This window comes from Pleurodeles waltl, chromosome 8, assembly GCF_031143425.1.
Source record: "Pleurodeles waltl isolate 20211129_DDA chromosome 8, aPleWal1.hap1.20221129, whole genome shotgun sequence".
Classification (NCBI taxonomy): Eukaryota; Metazoa; Chordata; class Amphibia; order Caudata; family Salamandridae; genus Pleurodeles; species Pleurodeles waltl.
In genome coordinates this window covers 314,810,812-314,830,021 of record NC_090447.1, presented here as the reverse complement: position 1 = coordinate 314,830,021, position 19,210 = coordinate 314,810,812, and the positions used below count along the sequence as shown (strand labels likewise).

General features: G+C 41.7%; 1 protein-coding gene across 1 annotated transcript in view; it reads left to right on the top strand.

Annotated features, from left to right (window-relative positions):
• MPC2 (mitochondrial pyruvate carrier 2) overlaps positions 1–19,210 on the top strand; it is a 106,545-nt gene that overhangs the window by 73,085 nt on the left and 14,250 nt on the right. The window contains exons 3-4 of the mRNA XM_069204159.1: positions 1,751–1,835; positions 16,266–16,377. Of these exons, the coding sequence (XP_069060260.1) occupies positions 1,751–1,835; positions 16,266–16,377 (197 nt within the window). The remainder of the gene's footprint in view (positions 1–1,750; positions 1,836–16,265; positions 16,378–19,210) is intronic.

The following is a 19,210-nucleotide window of genomic DNA, read 5'->3' as shown; positions in this document are numbered from 1 at the left end:
ACAGAAGTTGGATGGCAAGTTCAGATGCGACTGGGTTCGTGCAGTACAGTGCTTGAGTTTTGGCTGCTGAGGAGGAAGAGTGTTTGCACAGTTGGCCCAGTTGTGCCTGTACGGCCCTAAATAAGCTTGGCCACCACTTGTTGAGACCAAAGGCCCTCTCCCCGGAGCAATGGTAGGCACTGAAACAATAGGTGCAAGTTTTCCAGAGGACAACCGTGACCCCTGCTCAGCACTGACATTAATGTTCCTGCAGTTGGTGCCATTGTTTGAGGAGGTTCAGTCAGATGAGTGCGCAGGAGGCAATGAAGCCAGTCAATTTAGCTTGGAGGATAGTTTCTGAATAACCCCTTCCAAAGCACAAACACTATTCACTAGGGGAGTGATCGAAGATGTCACAGTGGCTTTGACTTGGTCCAAGGCACTTTCCCATTCGAGTCTTTGCACCCGCCTCTTCAGCCGCAACTAGAAGTTGATGCCGACTCAGGCCTGGTCGATTACATGCACTGATAGGGCCTGGAATGGGCCCTTGATTTGTTCTCCTTTTTTCGTTGCTGCTGGTCACAAAGTCTAGTGCTTACAGTCTTATCCGTGGGGGACACTCTGGTCTATTATTATTATTGCTTTGCTAGCAGCCTCAGATGTTGATGGATTAGATTTACTAGCAGGGGTCACCTCAGGGGAACCTGACTGGGAAAACACTGCACTCGATGGAAGAGAACATGGCCCCACTCCCAAGTCCAGAGACGAGCACCTCTCTGCCAAATATATTTCCTTTGCAACTACTTACTGGTCAGGCCAGAAATGAGTCTAATGTTGTACCACTATGATGGTTAACAGTGACATTCACATCCTCCCTCCCCCCCAATCAATTTGCACTTGCCCAAGATTCTTGACTATATGTTAACAATAGAAGCAGTTCTAGAAAATAAAGTAGAGCAGGTGAAAGGAACTCACCAAAGCTTTTGGAAGGCAGCAACCAAAAAGGACCAAAAGACAAAAGTGGTGACCTGGCCCAGCCTCTTCTGGGCAATGGACGGGTGAAGGCAGGCCCACTCTTGACCCGGGCACACGCCTGGGTATGTCTCGTGCTGAGGGGACCAGGTCACGCTTATGTGGGTGTTGGGATATGCTGCACCCCCTCCTGGGCGAGATGTGGCTGGGGAAAGTAGTCCCACCTCAGCAGGCTTGTGCAGTAATAAAATGTATTTAGGCAGAAACTGCTACGAAGACCACCACGCTTCGGGGAGCAGGTCGTGCTTATGTGCGCGTTGGGATATGCCCTGTCCCTCCGGGTTGCCAGCAGGCTTGTGCAGTTCCAAAATGTGGTCAGGAACCGATTCGAAGACCCTAGTAATGTGGGGAGCAGGTCGTGCTTAAGTCAGTGTTGGGAAATGTCCCAGCCCTCCTTGGTGCGATGTGGCTGTGGCACATAGTCCTACCACAGCAGGATTGTGCAGTCACAAAATGAGGGCAGGAACCGCCAAAAGACCCTTTCAACCCGTTTGGTGCAATTACCTCTTGGGACCTCGTTTGCATGTTCAATGGACCCATTCTCAAAACAGTCATTTTCCTGTGAGGTCTCAAGGCTGTTTTCTTTTTATTCTTTGTTAAACAATGTAATTGTTATAATTATCATAGTTTGTTGTTATTGTTTTGCAGTCTAGATTACATTACACATATCGAATAATCCTCCATAAATTATTGGCTTGTATTCTGCAGTTTTTAAAAATATTTTTTTATTTACCTACAGGGTTTAGTGATTGCAGGTCTTGCCGACATGAATAGACCAGCTGAAAAGCTCAGCACTGCTCAATCTGGAGTGTTAACGGCCACAGGTGAATGTTTTGAACATTTATTCTCAGATTCTGCTAAGGGAATGATGTAGTTCACAAATGGAATGGGGATCTTTTGTAATTAATATATTTATTTTATAGCATTTAAATCCGTCAAAAGTATACGTTTTTCCATAAATGAATAGTAATTTAGCCAGTGCATTTCTCTCTACCTCCTCTTCAAATCCAGTTTTGGTCACCAGTTTTGTTGCACCATCCAGTTTTCTTTCAAAAGCAATTTTTCTCATAATCCTGCTCATCAGGCAATAGATAGCAGCTAGTGGCAGTGCAGTGTCCCCTCTTGAAGGTCTGTATAATCATTGCTGATTGGCATATGGTTCTAAGAGTTAATAACACTGCCGATAACCCCTGTGACAACCCTCACCAGACTCTTGTTTATAACAGAGGCATTCTTGGAAGATAGTCTGTGCAATATAATGTGATATCTTATGTGTTATCATATATGTGGGATGCCAAAGTGGACTGAAGGCGAATGAAGTTTTGGACAGCTTTATCAATGAATCAGTACTAGTCGTAAAACAATCCAGCCTTTTTAGATTTGGATAGGGTTACGTTTACTGAGTGATAAGGACATTACACATAGATTAATCCCTTCTATCCAGCCATCTACACACAGATTGAGGTTGCTAGGACTATCTTTTGTAATTGATGCACCTATTTCTTTGAGTTCCTCCCATTCATTCCTCTAAAGTTGTCTTCCTAATTTATTTCACGTTGTTATAGTAGCTGAGGTCCTGTTTCTTTGTTATGGTAGCTGCACCGTTGTTGACTACATTGCAATATGTTATCCTCTTCATAAGCAGTATTTAACCAGCCTTTTCTAGGTTCTCGCCATTCAACAAGGATGAAGATTTAAGGGATAGCTGTATCCTGCTCTGCATTAACTCAGAAGGCTATTATCTCCTCCAGTCCTTGGGAATCGAGGTTTAGGCAAATGTCTGTATATTATCGATTACCATGTGGTGAGGTGTCTTATATGAAGCATTATTACCTCAGTCAAGTATACTTCTCTCAGGAGTTATTGCGATATGTACCTTGAACTTTTATCAGTGGTATCCTGAAAGCAGCGTTTCTTTTGCACAGGTGTAAAAGGCTTATATGTTCCGTCTCCACACTTCCTGTCATCCACACATCTATAATGCACTGCCAATCCCTTATGTTTTTCAAACAATCAGTTGTGATTAACATATTACAGATAGCTCATGCCAGGCATTCTGAGCATGATTGATCCTTTATGACGTATTAGGCCATAACCAATAACTAATTCCAACAAAAGATTGACTTGTTTATCCACAATATTTACATTCCATTTCTTTTTAGGTTTCTCAAACAAGTACAATTTGTGAGGATGGACTCCGTCCTTGTTTTGTCTCTGAAATGTCAGAATTACAGATATAAAGGAGGGAAAAGGGATATGTTGGTGTCTAACAGACCTGGAGAAATGAAGGAGTTGTGGCACATGGCCATTAAATGCATTGCCATGTTCCGCACATACCTTTTGGAAGCTTAAGTTGGCATATCATAAAGGATTAACTGAGGTCAGTCCTCTGCTAATGTAGAACTGTACCACAAACAAATTATACGAAAGTAAAAAGACCATGTTTAGCGTGTGTACTTTAAAGGCATATGAGAATCCCTATTTCAGACATTAAATTCATTTCTAATATGGCATAGTCAGAATGATGACTGTTAGAAAAGGGTTCTCTAGTTTGCAGTGGTTTTCACCCTGTCCAAGTAGGGACCCTCACTCTAGTCAGGGTAAGTGAGCCATACAGTTAAGATAACCCCTGCTCAGCCCCTTGGTAGCTTGACACGAGCAGTCAGGCTTATCTCTGAGGCAATGTGTAAAGTATTGGTAAACACACACACACACACACACACACACACACACACACCACACACACCACACACACACACCTGAATAAGACAAGACCAAAACAAGAAAATCCAACATACACAAATAAGGATATCACTTTTTAAAAGTGTAAATGAGTCTTAATCTATTGGAATCAATGATTGTATCTTTTTAACACAAAGTACCTGGGATGCGTCCAAAACAAAGACAATGCATCGGCTCCTTACTGCTTAGAGGAGGTGATGCGATTCTTTCCTTGCAGGAGACGCGATGTGCTGGTTCCTCACTGACCAGGGAGGTGATGCGTTAATTCTTTCCTCACAGGAAAGGCGATGCATTGATTTCCAGACATGCAGCCTTGGTTAGTTGTTGCTGTGCGGGGTTGATGAGAAATTGACGCCCCAGGGATGATGCATGGAAAATCCAGAAGCGTTTTGTTGATGGAGCCGCGGTGAAACAGGTCTGCGTTGATTCTCCAGCCACGAGACAGGCGCTGCCTCAGTTCTCCTGCCACGGGACAGGGGCTACATCTATTTTTCCTGGTGCTGCAGTGCATGGATTGTCTCCTTCAGGTTACCAATTATACTTCCAAGGGCCTAGGGATTGGAGTTGGCACCAATTGGCAAGTCAGGACTCTCAGTTGAAGAGCTCAGGCACTGGCAGGTGATGTTTTTGATGTCCCTGAAACTTCTTAACAGGAGGCAAGCTCAGTTCAGGCCTTTGGAGAAGATTGGAAAGCTGTCTGTAGAAAGCAAAGTCCAGTTCTTTTACTCCTCCCAGGACAGAAGCATCAAGCAGCAGGTCAACACAACAAAGCAACAGGCAGTGTGGCAGTCCCTCTTATGGCATCCTGCTGTTCTTCCAGGTAGAATGTCCTCAGTCCAGAAGTGTTCTAAAGTTGTTGGGTGAGAGGTCCAGTACTTAAACCCATTTTTGCCTTTGAAGTAGGCAAAATTCAAAGAGAAATATTGGTAGTGCATAAGACCGTGCCTTTCATGCAATGGCCCCAGACACACGATAGGGGTTTGGAGTCTGCTTTGTGTAAGGACAGGCACAGCCCTATTCAGGTGCAAGTGTCAGCTCCTCCCACCACTCTAGCCCAGGAAGACCCATCAGTATATGCAGGGCACCCCTCATCTCCCTTAGTGTGACTGTCTAGAGTGAAGTCACAAACAGCCCAACTGTCCTCCTGACCCAGGCTTGTATTCCACAGCTAGGCAGAGACACAGAATGGTTAAGCAAGGAAATGCCCACTTTGTAAAAGTGGCATTTTCAAACTTACATTTTAAATACCAATTTCACCAAAAGATGTATTTTTAAATTGTGAGTTCAAAGATCCCAATTCCATACCTCGATCAGCTCCCAATGGGGAATTGCACTTAAAAGATATTTCAAGGAAATCCCCATGTCACCCTATGGGAGAGATATTCCTTGCAATATTAAAATGCCCACCCTGAACAAAACCAGTCACCAATACCATTTAGACCGAGAGCACTTGCACTTTGGGCACTTTAGCACTGCTGACCACTGCTAAAGTCCTAATCCAGCAGAAACGAAATTCAGCACAAGATCAAAAACAGGAGGCCTGAAGCCAAAAAGACAGGGGAAACTATGCCAAGAGCTGACAGGTCTAACAATGACCGACTAATACTAGCTTTGTATGTGGCTGATAACATGAATCTGTTCAACATAAGACGTATAAAACAGCTCAATACAGGGATTGTTGTATAGATAGGTAAATGCCTTATGACTAATAAGGATAAGATATCATATTATCTAGATGCCCTTAAAACCACATCTCAGGGAATTTTCCAAATATTCTTCTTTTTCTTTCCAGGCTAATGACCAGCCAGAATACGAAATGGTATCATGCAAGATAGTTGCGTGTCATGTTCCTAAACAGCATCTTAAGGTAGGGGTGCGCCTAAAAGAAGGTACAGAAACTTGAGACAACTGTGATATAGTGTAATGGGTTGCAGCTTGTATTTTGTCTGCATACAGGTTAAAAACCAGTATCCCCATTTACTATTACTAGGTTCTACATAAAAGTATTTGACCAAAGGAGAACCTCAGAGCAGTGTAATGGAGACAATCTAATCATTAAGAGAGATCGTTAAACGGACCAAACCTAAATTAAACAAATGCACATGTTCTAAAGTAGTCTTTTGGTACTTGTAACTACATTGAGTGGTAAGTGCTGCTGCTTTGCATTACTGCTTTACGTATCTTTCACTCTTCTACTTGTAACACTAAACACTGCATGTCAGATACATGCAGTGTCACATTGAAAAGTCACTTGGCCGATTTTAAATAAGTGACATTAGTTTGCTCAGCACAGTAGCCTAGTGGTATGATCAATACTGCAACGAAAATCTGTCAGACGCTTCTTCATAACATACAAACCAACACATTTCAATTGCTGTAGTTTAGTATGGGCCCAATAGGCAGGGGCCAGTTGCATGGCTTCATTGGATTCTTGTGGGAACAGGCTACAGCGTGCTGCTCTGGGAGACTGAGAGCACTCTTTAGAACTGCACTGGAAATATATAAGCGAGCGTGATCAATAGGTCAGTAATGTTGCACTGATTTTTTTTTTTTTTTTTTTGATTTTTTTTTTCTTCACATTTTGCACCTTTTTTTGTTTTATTTTCCATGTACCTTAGAGAGATATATATATATATATATATATATATATATGTATATATATATATATATATATATACATAAAAATGTTTAAAAAATATTTTGATAGAAAAACCCTTCCCACCTCAGCCATTATGGAGTCCAAACATTGTCAACCACATGTTGGCTGTTAAGATTGACTAATTTATTTGCAATGATTAATACAACTGTTAACTCAAATACATTCTAATCAAGAAATTGAGCAGGATTCAGAGGTTCATTAATAAGCATATCATTCTCAAGCAAGGATGATTTAACAATGCACCTGTTTTTTGCTTCCAACTTCATTGATAGCCTTGACTTGTAACTGGAGGGTGGGAGCTAACTCTGCGAGGCGGAGACCCTGAGACATGTAATTGGTTGTTCTGGTATGAAATGACAAGTACTGGCAAAGCCAATGGGTTTTGCTTTCTGGGCCTATTGGCTTTTCCAATGGTTTTTAACCTCACAGTACAGCATCCCCGATAATGTGCAGCATCGCTTAAGATAACAAAGTAAAAAACAAAACACAGTATTGATGCAACAGTTGTCCTTTTTTTAAGCATTCACCATGAATGCAAAATGGCACAACTGTTTTTATTGTATTTTTTGGGGGGGGGCACCCTGCAACACCAGAGACACTCTAGATGACGAAAGTATTTTACCAGTCCAAAGCTGTACTACTGTGCCTGGAGTGGTAAATGGCTTTTGTCATTTTACAGCTCAGCAAGGTTGTCATTGTGTCAAACCTATGCTTAAAGACTTTGCTGTACAAATGGCAAAAGACTTTGTCACTATCTAGCTCGGCGTGGATAGCACTGTGCTTATCCTATGCTTAAACACTTTGGTAGATAAACAGACATTTGAGGTGAGCAAATCTAGAGTGTTGCTGGTGTTACAGGGTGCTCCTTAATGGAGCTGCTCTCCACCTAATCTTGGGAACCACCAAGAGTTCTCTCTTCCTTCTTGCATAATTTATGCGTCACTCTAACCCTGAAAGGGATTTGTTTTGATATATATATAATTAATATATATTGTTTGACGCACAAGGGAACAGCTGGTTGGGGTGGGGAGAAGCAACATGGAGGATAGGTGGGAGAAGCAGGTAGGAGAGGAACAGAAGTGAAATTAGGGGGTGGGGAGGAGAAGCAACAGGCAGGTAGAATTAGAGGAATGCGTGGAGAAGAGAATCAGTGGGTGCAAGAACATCATGGTGTAGGCAGAGGAAAAGCACAAAGGTGAGAAAGCAACGGGGGTGATGCAAGAAGGCGGGGGAAACATGGAGGCAGAAGGGGGAAGCACACTGGTGAGAGCAATCTATGTTCCCCACTCAGGGAAGTACAAGAGGGAGGAGAGGCGGTGGGGGAGGAGAGTCAGTGGGGGAGAAACATACAGGCAAGAGCGAACAACACGGAGCGCAGCAGAGAGAGAAGAGAAGCACATTGGGATAAAGCTAGAAAATGCATGGACTCCCGTTGAATGTTTAGCCCAAAACAAAAAAGGTAGAGCTTGGAAAGCAATCAGTGGACGTATAACGGACAGTCAATTAAAGGAGGTGGTAAAGTGGCTATGCATCATGGGAGGGGCAAACACTAAACTGACAAGAAGAGAAACGAAAAAAGAAGCAGGCTGAGTGACCCAAAAGGTGACCAATGGTAAGCAGTGGGCTGGTTCCAAGTCCTTCTAAGTTCTTGGTAAGCCCACAATATGTCTCAAAACAGACAATGCTCATTTTTAGATCAAACCTACTAGACAGTGCATGCACTGAGTTGGGGAAAGCACCTTGAAGCCCTATAAGTTGTCCGTGGAAAATCTCCAAATGTATTGTGTCCTTGAAAATCGTTATAGACTGTCAGAAAATTTGCGCATCCTCCTCTTTTACAAGCAGACTGTGTATTACGCATTTTGGACCGTCAGTATACCTTAGGTGGAACAGGATGAGGTTTTTACTACATGTGATATATACCATTACCTTGCAGTCAAGTATTTACCAAGTGTGGTAAATACCTCAGATTCTGATTTTTTTTTTTTACCTTGCAAATAAGGCATACTTGTAAAACTGGTATTTAACACAACAAATCTTGTATGTTTTGCTTGTTTTTCTGGCCTTTTCTTCCTGATAAATTTCAGCAGGTTCGTTCTGCCAGAATCTGTTGTGGAAAACTGCCAGGGTGTGATAATTAGTCGTAATTCTGACCCTGTGCAAACAAACTGGTTCAGTATTAACAGAAAACCACATAGGACCTGATTTAGAGTTTGGTGGACGAAGTTAACCCCATCTGGCTGATGGACGCCAATTTCTTTGCCATTCCGAGGGACCTACGCCCACCAAATTTACAGTTGTCTGTTGGCCCTACAGACGGATCTCTACATTGATAAGAACTGTTGTCGTGGCAGCTCCTGGCAATGTGGGACAAGTTTGACAGATAGTACTGTCAGCCATGGGGGTCGACTGTCAAACTTTTAAAAAGAATTTGTTTTTCAAAAACACACTCCCAAAGAAGGAGTTTGTTTAAAAAAAATAAACTATTGGCCCCACGCCCTGGGAGTTTTCTCACAAAGTGTGGGATCAGGTTTTTCATCGCAGGGACAGGCAGAAAAAAAACCTTTACACCATCCATCCTAAGTGGGGTCAACGGTGTAGTCCTTCATGTAACAGCCCCAGCCTCATCTTGTCAGGCTGTCAAAGGAAGTATTCCATCAGCTGAGGGGATGGGGACTCCGTTGACTGAATACACACAGTCCGTCCGACTATATGAGGCAGGTGGGCTGTCAGTGTGGTTTACTTGGTACTCTGTCACATTTGCGACGGAGTACCCTGCCCATTAAACTCTGAATGAAGCCCATAGTCCTATTCCCTTCACAATATAGACTTTTTTATTTTGGTAAAACAGCTGGAGCGGTAGTCTATAGAAATTGTTGCTTGGATTCATTGCTCTCTCCTTTCAATCGGACTGAGGCTATCCATTCTCAGAAATACACTGATGGTGAGAGAGCTGAAGTTATTTGGGTTTGCACGATTACTTGATATCCACTTTTCCTTCTATATAGTAAACCACCCGATGCGTCGTGAACAACATAAAAGGGCAAAAATCTTTGAGTTGGTAATCAATGACTCAGAAGATGATTCATTAGAGAGTGCCGTCTATGTGGCATATCGCCTAAGAAAACAACTGGTTGACATGGTGATGATAATAAAAAAGTATTTCTAATTCAAGTGTTACTTTATGTATTAAATCAGTACTTTGCTAGATGCAAAGATAGAAGCATTAAATTGGCATTCAGACATAATGGAACTTAGACTTGATTTATTAACAAGAAGTGACAATGATGATAGTCTGACTTAGGAAGAAAGTGCCTTTTGTGTGGTTGATGGGTTTAGACACTCAATAAGTCATCACATGCACTCTGTCACTCATCCTTGCACTTGTGCATCTATTCTTTCATCCATCCTATGACATTCTTGCATTCACCCTCTTACACAAACACATAAAACATACAAACTCAACAGCACATGCAAGATAATTTAAAAGACTACAAGTGGAAAAAAGAAAACCTGTTGCCGTCTAAACATGGCAGGAATATTCTGGCAGTAATGAAACTAAGCACAACAGCAGGTGTCAGTCTGACAGTGGTACTGCACCTAGTATAAGGTTGTCTAGTTTAGAGAAAGTGGCCAATCAGACGGTGGTGCATCGCAGATTAAATGAACAGCAATCAAGCCCCCTGTTAGCACTGCCTGAGTAGCTGTTGTATTTCGTTGTACTTCCCTAAGACAAATTAAAATAAAAACAGGAGAAGCAAAAAAAAAGAATGAAAGTGGAACTATGAAATCCGGAAACTGAAAACTAAATGTTGGACAGACAACACTAACCATAAAACATACTCATTTTGAGGCTAATATGCACAGGTGATCAGAAAAAGCCATCATTGACCAGATTATTCTAATGTGGACTGACCCATTACCCTATGCAGATCAGTTCTGGGAGAAGGCCAGAGGGTAAATGATACTCCGACGGATCAATGGCATTAGAGAGCGGACGCAAACACAATTTATATATCTGTATGGATATATATTGATATACGCAGATTTACACTTTATTTAATGAATTTGTTTTTATTACAGTATCCAAACGTATGCAAATTTACGGTTGGCAAAGCAAATTACTATCTCTCATAAGAAGCCCTAGTATGGATGCTTGAAGTGCCAATCTTTTATCCTCATAGTTTGTGAGGGGGGCCTGGGGGGATGACCAACACCAAACTCCTTACCTACTACAGTAATCTGCGAGATTCCATGTAACAAAATATCTGTCTGTAGGCTTTAGTGCAAATACATTCCTAGTGTTTTTTGCATGGTATAATAACATCCAACTATTGGCTTTTGTTAGATCTTTTCACAATAAACAGATTAAACCTGTTGAATGCATCATAACTTTCTCCAATGAACCTATAAGGCCTATAGTCTTTACAAATAATTTGACATCATAACCAACTCAGGCCTACTGTTTTAAGCACACGCTTTCCCACAAGGCAGCCATCAGGCAAACAGTCATGAAATTACAAAGGTATACAAAATTATAGATAGCTAACAAAATACTGCATTTAAGAGGGCCTAACAAGGATTCTCACAGAGCAAATCTTCTAGCTCCTGGGTTTGTTACATATGGCAGCCAACCATAAAACACTTCCCTATTACAGTAATCTGCGACAAAATCATTCTCTGCATGCTTTCATATAGAGTAATAATAATCCACCTTTAAATGATGTTAACATATGTTTTTCACAATAAATATGCCCGGCCTACTGCCTTTAATATACCATTTCAAAACAAACATACAGGTCAGTTCTACAGCCTTTAGCATTTTTGTTGCTAAACAAACTTAGCCTTGCTATGGCAAGCGTATGTTTCCCACAAGGCAACAAGTGCAATACAAGCACTCTTTTCAGTGGAAGAAATTAACTTGAGCGCAATCCAGATCTACCAGCACATGGTTGAGCCTTAGCCCCTCTCTGTAGCTCTCCTAAAAGTCCTCTTTTAGATTCATCCCACAAGGCATAGCAACAGCTATGCTGTCAAGCCAGACCTAAAAACCTCAGTCACGTATGTGGCTTATGAAATTCAAATTGGCCAATTTGAGTAGAGCAGTAAATCTCTTAAATGGTGGAACTATTTTCCCTCTGTGTACTTGTGTTCTGCACTTGTTAAAAAGTTATGTTCACTTCCAGCATTGCTCTATTCACTTGTGGCTAGTGTGAAAGGATTGAATCCTGGTGGTAGTTGCAATCAGTGCGAATTTTCCTCTGAGACAGTCTTAGTGCTGGCTTCTTAGGAGAACGAACTGAAATAGTGCGCCAGCACACACTAGATGGTTTCGGCATATAGCGTCATTGCAAAGCAACTCCAGATTTCTCACTGCTGATTCTAATATGTCTGAAGGCTGCTACACAAACTCAATCGTCCAGAAAAAATATTAAAAATGACTTTAAAGTGGAGATAACATTAAACTACATACTTGCCGTGAGTAAAAAGCTGCAGGAGCAGTAGTGGATCAAAAAATATTTATTATATAACTGTTGGGCACCTGCTGGATTATGCTGCAAATTTCACTTTAAGTTGTGTATTTTTTTCAGCTTGAATAAATAAAGTTCCAGAATTTCCAAGTAGTAAACCCCAAAACGACTGCACCAATGCCAATGGGAAGTTTCTTTTAGAAGGTTTTGTATTTTATTTTTTGGATCCACTGAAAATAAACTTGGTATGAAGTGATTTTACTACTTTTCAGCCCTAGAAGTCCTTATGCAGTCCTACTTTAGAAATAAAGGAATTGCCCTCTCCATCTTATTTGTGTTCTGACAAGTATGCCCATCCTGCTGGGGGTCACACTCACTTAATGAGCCACGTGGGCTTTGTGGCGCTTTAGGTTCCCTGTCCAGATCACCTTGGTGATCTTGAGGGCAGCAACAATGGGCTACCATCAGCTGTCTACAGCAACAACATCAGTTCCTGTTGCTTTTACCTTTGTTTCATCACAGCTGTGTGGCCTTCTGTGGATCTTCATCTGACCTTTTGAGGTGCTGGGAGTGGGAATTGTGCGATAACAGTAGGTGACAACACACATAACGTGGGCATCAGTTCCCTTCCTCTGTCTCAGCGAAGCAAAAACCTGTTGGTCTTTGGTGACACTTCACTCACCCTTTGCATGTAATGCAGGCAATCCTAAGGACAGTAACTGCAGTCTGTTCACCAAAGGCAGATTTAGCAGCAACACAGGTAGCGGCTCTCTCTCCTTCACCTCTGTTTAGCTGCACTCGTTTTCTCTACAGCCATTGAGTCAATTACTGTTTCATAGATACGCCAGTTCAGTCCAAATAATTTTAGTAACTTACAACAATACCCAGCATTGATGAGACTAGCATCTTGGGTTTAAAAAACAAAAACCTGAATTTTCTTTTTTTTTATTACATTTTTTTAAATTTTTCCTCTGAAAGCTATGATGCTTACTCCAGAATCAGTTAGGCCTTAAATACAGAGGATCTAGGTCACGTTGTACAGTTGTAACTGTTTTGACCATTGCCATTTTCAGTTCAACACCATTCTTGTTTTTAAGGAAAGGCACCTTTTTTGTACAGTCACCCTCCCACTGCCAAATGTTTGGCCTGATGCTGCTAGTTTTACAACTCTGAAGTGAACTGGGCCCGCTGACCAGGCCCCAGTGCATGTGCTCTGACCCCTCAAAATGTAAGTGCAGTTTGCTAATACCTGGTTGGTATGTTTAACATATCTATAAGTACCTAGTTTATAGTACAAAGTGTACCCGGGGCTTGTAAATTATGTCACTAGCGTTTGCATTACTTGCTATGCAACCACTGCAGTGACAAAGTAAAAACATGGCTTAGGTTTTGCCTCTGCAAACTGCCAATCCGACTAGGCAAAATCAAACCTTTTGCCAAATCCATACCTTCCTTTTTAATATTTATAAGCCGCTCCTAAGTTAGGCCTTTGTACCCCTTAAGGCAGATGCCTTATTATTAAAAAGAAAGATATGTTTCTCATATCTTTTACATGTCCTGACAGTGAACTATTGTCGTTTTCACTGTAACAAGTCCAATAGTTCTATTGGCTAACATGAGGTTACATTAGCCCAATCACTAAGTTCTGACTTCAATTTGGAACCACCAAACGTAGTACTTCAAGGTATCCATTTAATTGTAACATTAAACCAGACTTATTGCTGAATTGGATTTTTTATCTTTTAATATAAGCATGGCTTCACCACTTTCTTGCTCCAAGGTTTTAGTAGCTGTTTTAGATTCACTGCAGCAGTTGTAACCCGAGACGGCTTGCTGCCCTCCTGCCAGGAGGTGTGAGTGGCTCCCAGAAAAGAGAACAAAAGGCCTGTTGGTGGGGAGAAGTGTAACCTCCTCATGACAGGATTGCCAGGGGGGGCAGTTTCCCAGATGGCCAAGCTTCAAAGGGTTAGCCACCTGTAACAGGCAAATGCAAGTCACACCTTAGCTTACACTCTACTTTGTTTAGGTAGATGGGCTGGCATCTCTTCCAAAGGGGCAAACCTGTTGCAGAGCCGGTTTCCAGGGGACTTTGCCCATTATACTGGTCCCTCCTCAGGAGTGTGCCCTCCCACAAACGTGAAATTGTCATAAAAGTGGCACCACTGGCTACTAGCTTCAGAACTATGCTGGGCTCTGAAAGAACAGAAGGAGGACTGAACTTAATGAACCTGTGGACCTCAGAAAAAGGGCTGTTCCTTCCCTTGACTTTGTGCAGAGAGAGTCCCTGAGGGCTGGTCCTGCTCACACTTGTGCTAAGGACCAGTGAGTGGACTGCAGGGACTAGTTGGCTATCCTCCTGTTAACTTATGTGTCCCTAAAGCTTAAGTAGCACTGCACATACAAAGTGCCCAGCTGACCAGCTGCCCCTGGACTTGCCCTGGACTTGACTGGTGCATCGCTTGAGATAGAGCCCTAGCCCCCAAGTGGTGCCCCAGGTCTTGGATCCTTAGGTGGTTGTATAGTGTACTCTTTCTCAAAATAGAACTGCAACCTCAGAGCGAACTCCTGTCAAGAATCAACGCTGTCACCAGGCCATTGGGCTGTGTCTGTCAGCCGACATTGAACCCAAGTTACAGAGGACCACATTGATAGAACAAGGAGCCAGAAAAGCTCCTAAGTGCAAAGGTAAAAGTTTAACCCAGACCAATCCGGCACCTGCATCCGACCATCGAAGCATCTCAGTCGACCTGAAACTTTAACTTTGGCTCAGACCCTCGCATTCGAAACTCATGGACTACGACTATAAATGAAAAGTAGTGATTTGTAAAACATTAAAGCAGACTGCAGTTATGTATGAAAATCTTGCAAAAATCATAATTCCGGTTCCCTTTATCAGATTGTTTTGTTGGCTTAATGTCTATTTCAAGCTAAAAGTGCATATATTTTTTTATAAATCAGAGGGAGATTTTTATTGTAGTTTTCTTTACTTTTGACTGTTTAGGTACTGAGCAATGCTTTACCTTGTTTTCCTTTGAGTTGAGCCTAACTGCTCTGTGCCATAGCTAATAAGGACTTAGCTAAGATTTGATTTAAAGAAACCGAATTGGACCTGATACAGAATCATGATATTGTTACTTGTTGAGGTGTCGCAACCATTCCATCTAATAGTCCACTTTCTAACGTTGACCATCATGTAGGTCTGCCAAACTGATCTGTTTGATTTAACTACATAGGAGTTTCCTTTTTGGTTGTTTCAACCTAATGAAAGGCCTAAACAGTGAACCTGCAATGCATGTTTATCTAGACGTCCTAGTGGAAGAGTACACACTTACGACCTTCCGTGAATAGTATCCTTAGTCCATGCCCAGTTTTTGTGCTGCTGAGGTTTTCCCTTTAAAGTTGGCAACATGTAGTCACAGAAATCTCAATAACATCATTTTGGTCTTTTTGTCAAACCTCTTAAAATGTAGGCATTTTCTGCTCTGAAATTCTTTAGTGTTTTTTTTTTTTTTTTTTTTTACTCTTGTTCAATGTAGCTTTCTTACCACAAAAACTTACTTTTTTTTGTTGTTCAAATAATCCTCATCCGCTTCCTTCTATACCTTTTTCTTATCATTTGTCTAAACTGTGCACACAGCAGTATGCAACGATGTTCAAATAGCGTCTCAATTGCTGAAATGTTTAATGTGCAAGAGAACTGCTCAGCCAACAAAGACTCTAGGTGGACTGTTTCAAGTACTGATTATTTGCACTTTTGCAATTTTCATCCTCCTGTGTTTTTCAAGAACTTGCTTAGTAAGTGTTGAGACTAGAGGAGGAAGACTCGTGTATGCTGCTTCTCCCCTAAACTCTGCTTTAAGTGCCAAGAAACCATTGGTGAACGTGCGCATTGTAAATAAAGTTAACGTAACTTACTGTTATCATTGGTGAACTTGCCAGAGTGGATACTTCGGTCTACATTCACTTTGTTAATGCTTCAATTTGAATACAGGTTTGAGAGGAGATTGTGCTGGTGGTAAAGCTGTGGATTGCCTAAATAGTCTCCAGCACCCCTCCAGATCTTCATCTCTTAAGTGGGAAACTGTGTGCTCTTAATAGTTGAAAAAAGTAACTACGAAAGTTGACTGAAATGATCAAGCCCTATTTACAGGTGTGTAATATGGCTTACAACTGATTGTTCCATTATATCTCAAAACATCTAAGGAAAGAAAGTTTTCTTTCTCATAGCCTTAATTATAAGGATATGAAATGCCAAATGTTACTGCTTCTCATATTGTTGTTAGGCAACCAGTGTTTAAGTAAATTATTTGCTGTACTTTTCTTGCTGTCTACAGTTCACCCTATTTGTATTCTGAGAATTAATTATTTTATTTATTCAACAGGTCTTATTTGGTCACGATACTCCCTTGTCATTATTCCAAAAAGTTGGTTTCTGTTTTCAGTAAACTTCTTCGTCGGGTGTGCAGGGGGTTCACAGCTGTTTAGGATATGGAGGTATGTGAATTGATGTGATTTGTGTTTTACTTTGTTATTGTAAGCCCCATCCTTATAGATGTGTGATTCACCAAAAGAAGCATTTGCACTTTACATTGATATGACAAGGTATTTTGTTCTTGAATATAGTTTCAGTCCCACTGGATAAAAAAACATTAGTTGAATCTACCTCTAAAAGTAGTTTTTCAGGAATTAACTTAAAGTTTTGGATTTGGTAGAGCAAAACAGTCTAATTTAAAGTACTATATTCAGTCAGTTGTGCAAAGAGGCATTGTAGGAAGCTGGGTTCTGGTTCACTACCCCCCACACACAGTTTTTGCCTGGTTTTTGATGCAGCTTTGACTGACATGCCCTTGATTTATGCTAATCAGGTCCCCAGTGCCAGTGTTCCTTCCCCAAAACAAGACACCTACGGCCACGTGTATGCAGCTTTTTTCTTGTCGCAAACGGCCCGATTTGCAGAATCGGGCAGTTTGCGACAAAGAAAAAAGCATTTTGTTATGTACAGACCCTGTTTTGCAATTTGGTAATCTGTTTACCAAATTACAAAATAGGTTTGCGAGTCACAATTAGGAAGGGGTGTTCCCTTTCTATTTGTGAGTCACAGTGCGATGTAGGATTGTTTTGTGACTGTGAATGCGGTCACAAAACAATAGCAGTTAGCACCAATTTCATATCCCCATGGAACCCCTTCCCCTTTGTGAATGCATGCGAAAATATTTTCTTAGAGCAGGCAGTGGTCCAATGGACCAATGCCTGCTCTGAAAAAATGAAAAAAACTTTTCATTTTTATTTTTGAAATGCATCCCGTTTTCCTTTAAGGAGAACGGGTGCATTTCCCCCCCAAAAAACCTGCTTTATTTAAAAGCAGTCACAGACATGGTGGTCTGCTGTCCCCATCAGGCCACCATCCCTGTGAGTGTAGCCATTCCCAATGGGGACCTCATTGGGAACCGCAAACAGTGTGAAGTATACTGTTGTACATATGGTTTTGCGACTCGCAAATTGCGAGACGCAAAACTCTGGGTCGTACATCTGGTCCCATGTCACTTGATCCTCAATTGGCCAGGCCCTTTAGCGGCTCTGTAAGTCCCTATTAAATGGTACTGCTGGTACATAGGGCATAGTTATTGAAAAGGGTCCTCAAAAGCTCAGCACAATTTGTGCCACTCCAAGGGACCCAGCTCTACTATATCTTTGTTGATTCTTAGACATAGTAAGTGTGCAGGGAAGCCATTTTAAATACATGTGCTGGACACTGGTCATAATGAGCTCCCCCCTAGCCTGTGCTGAAGTGGGCCAATGTCAGCTTGGTCCCCAGGCCCTCCAGAGACAAAGCCCACCTTGAGTGCCCCCTTTGTAAATATAAGTATGTTTTTGTTAGGCTACCTGTTTGTTTTAAGTGTCCAGAATTGTATATGTACCAGTAAGCTACTTAAAAATTACTCTACTGCTCATGCAGAGAGAGCGATTACTCTTCTTTGGTTCAGCCCTGAAGAGCCTATGTTCTTTATAGGCATTCATCTGTTCTCAGTACAAAGCCTACTCCATCACATCTTCATTCTAAAGGGCTACTAAAGACTAAACCTGCTTTTTTCAGTCTTTCTGGGCTTAGTTTTTACTCTCAGGGTTTTCTCAATGCACACTGATAAAAACGTATTTACTTAAACTCTTGTACCATCCCAGTAACTGTTGGGCATTCTGTTCACCAGTCATAGTTACATGATTGTGGGATCATTGGTTCCAGGCCAGAAATAGAAGATGAAGCAGAGGACCCCACCCTCTGTTCAGTATTTAATTTTTTTTTTTTAGTTTTTGTTTGTTTTTTTAACATCTTTTTGCTCCTCTGTTTGCTGCTAGAAAAGGTGTTCTCACATGCTATCTCATGCATATAGTTTTCTGTTCCTACACAAATTCCTAGTATTGTTTGTAAGTGCTTAGCGCGAGTCATAAAGTCCTGATCAGACCTGCTTCTTTTTCTGAGGAAACACACAGTCTGCCATAAGCCTGAAGAGAACCTTTGTTTCACAGATCTTGGATTAGTGGTTGTTGGAAATGGCCCTTTCTGCAGTGTCACCCCCAAACGTTTTGCCTTCTTCTTCTCCTTTTTTGCTGAGTTTGTTTTTGTTGGCGTTAGGACTCTAGGTACTTTACCACTGCTAACCAGTGCTAAAGTGCATGTGCAGTACTTAAAACATGGTAACATTGGCTTGTCCACAAATGGCGTATTTATTTTACTTTTAAGTCCCTAGTAAAGTGCACAATATGTGTCCAGATTCTGTAAATAAACGATACCGGTGAGCCTGTAGCAGTGATTTTGACACCCTCTTCAGTAGCCCACAAACATGTCTCAGGCCTGCCATTGAAGAGCCTGTGTGTCCAGTTTCACTGCCACTTCAACTTGACATTTAAAACTCGTTACCAAGCCTTAAACTCCCCTTTTATTACATATGTTACCTCTAAGGTAGGCACTTGGTAGCCCATAGAGCAGGGTGGTATGTAGGTAAAAGGTATGACATGCACTTTTAAGATTTACATGTCCTTGTAGTAAAATAAAATCTCCCAAAGTGTTTTTTTCCCTACTGAGAGGCCTATTCCTCTCATAGGCCAGCATTAGGAATTCGTGTCTGCTTGCTTAGTCACCACCTTTCTTCCTTTGACGTTATGCCTGCATGACGATCTGATTCACTTCATTCCTTTCCCAGTCCCTCCCCCCACACGCGGCCCCTCCAACAATGTGTTAACCTGGGCTACGCTGGTTGTAGTCATTGAAGCGGTCTGGACCACGATGGTCGTCAGCCACCTACGAGAGGAGAACCAACATAGCGTGCAT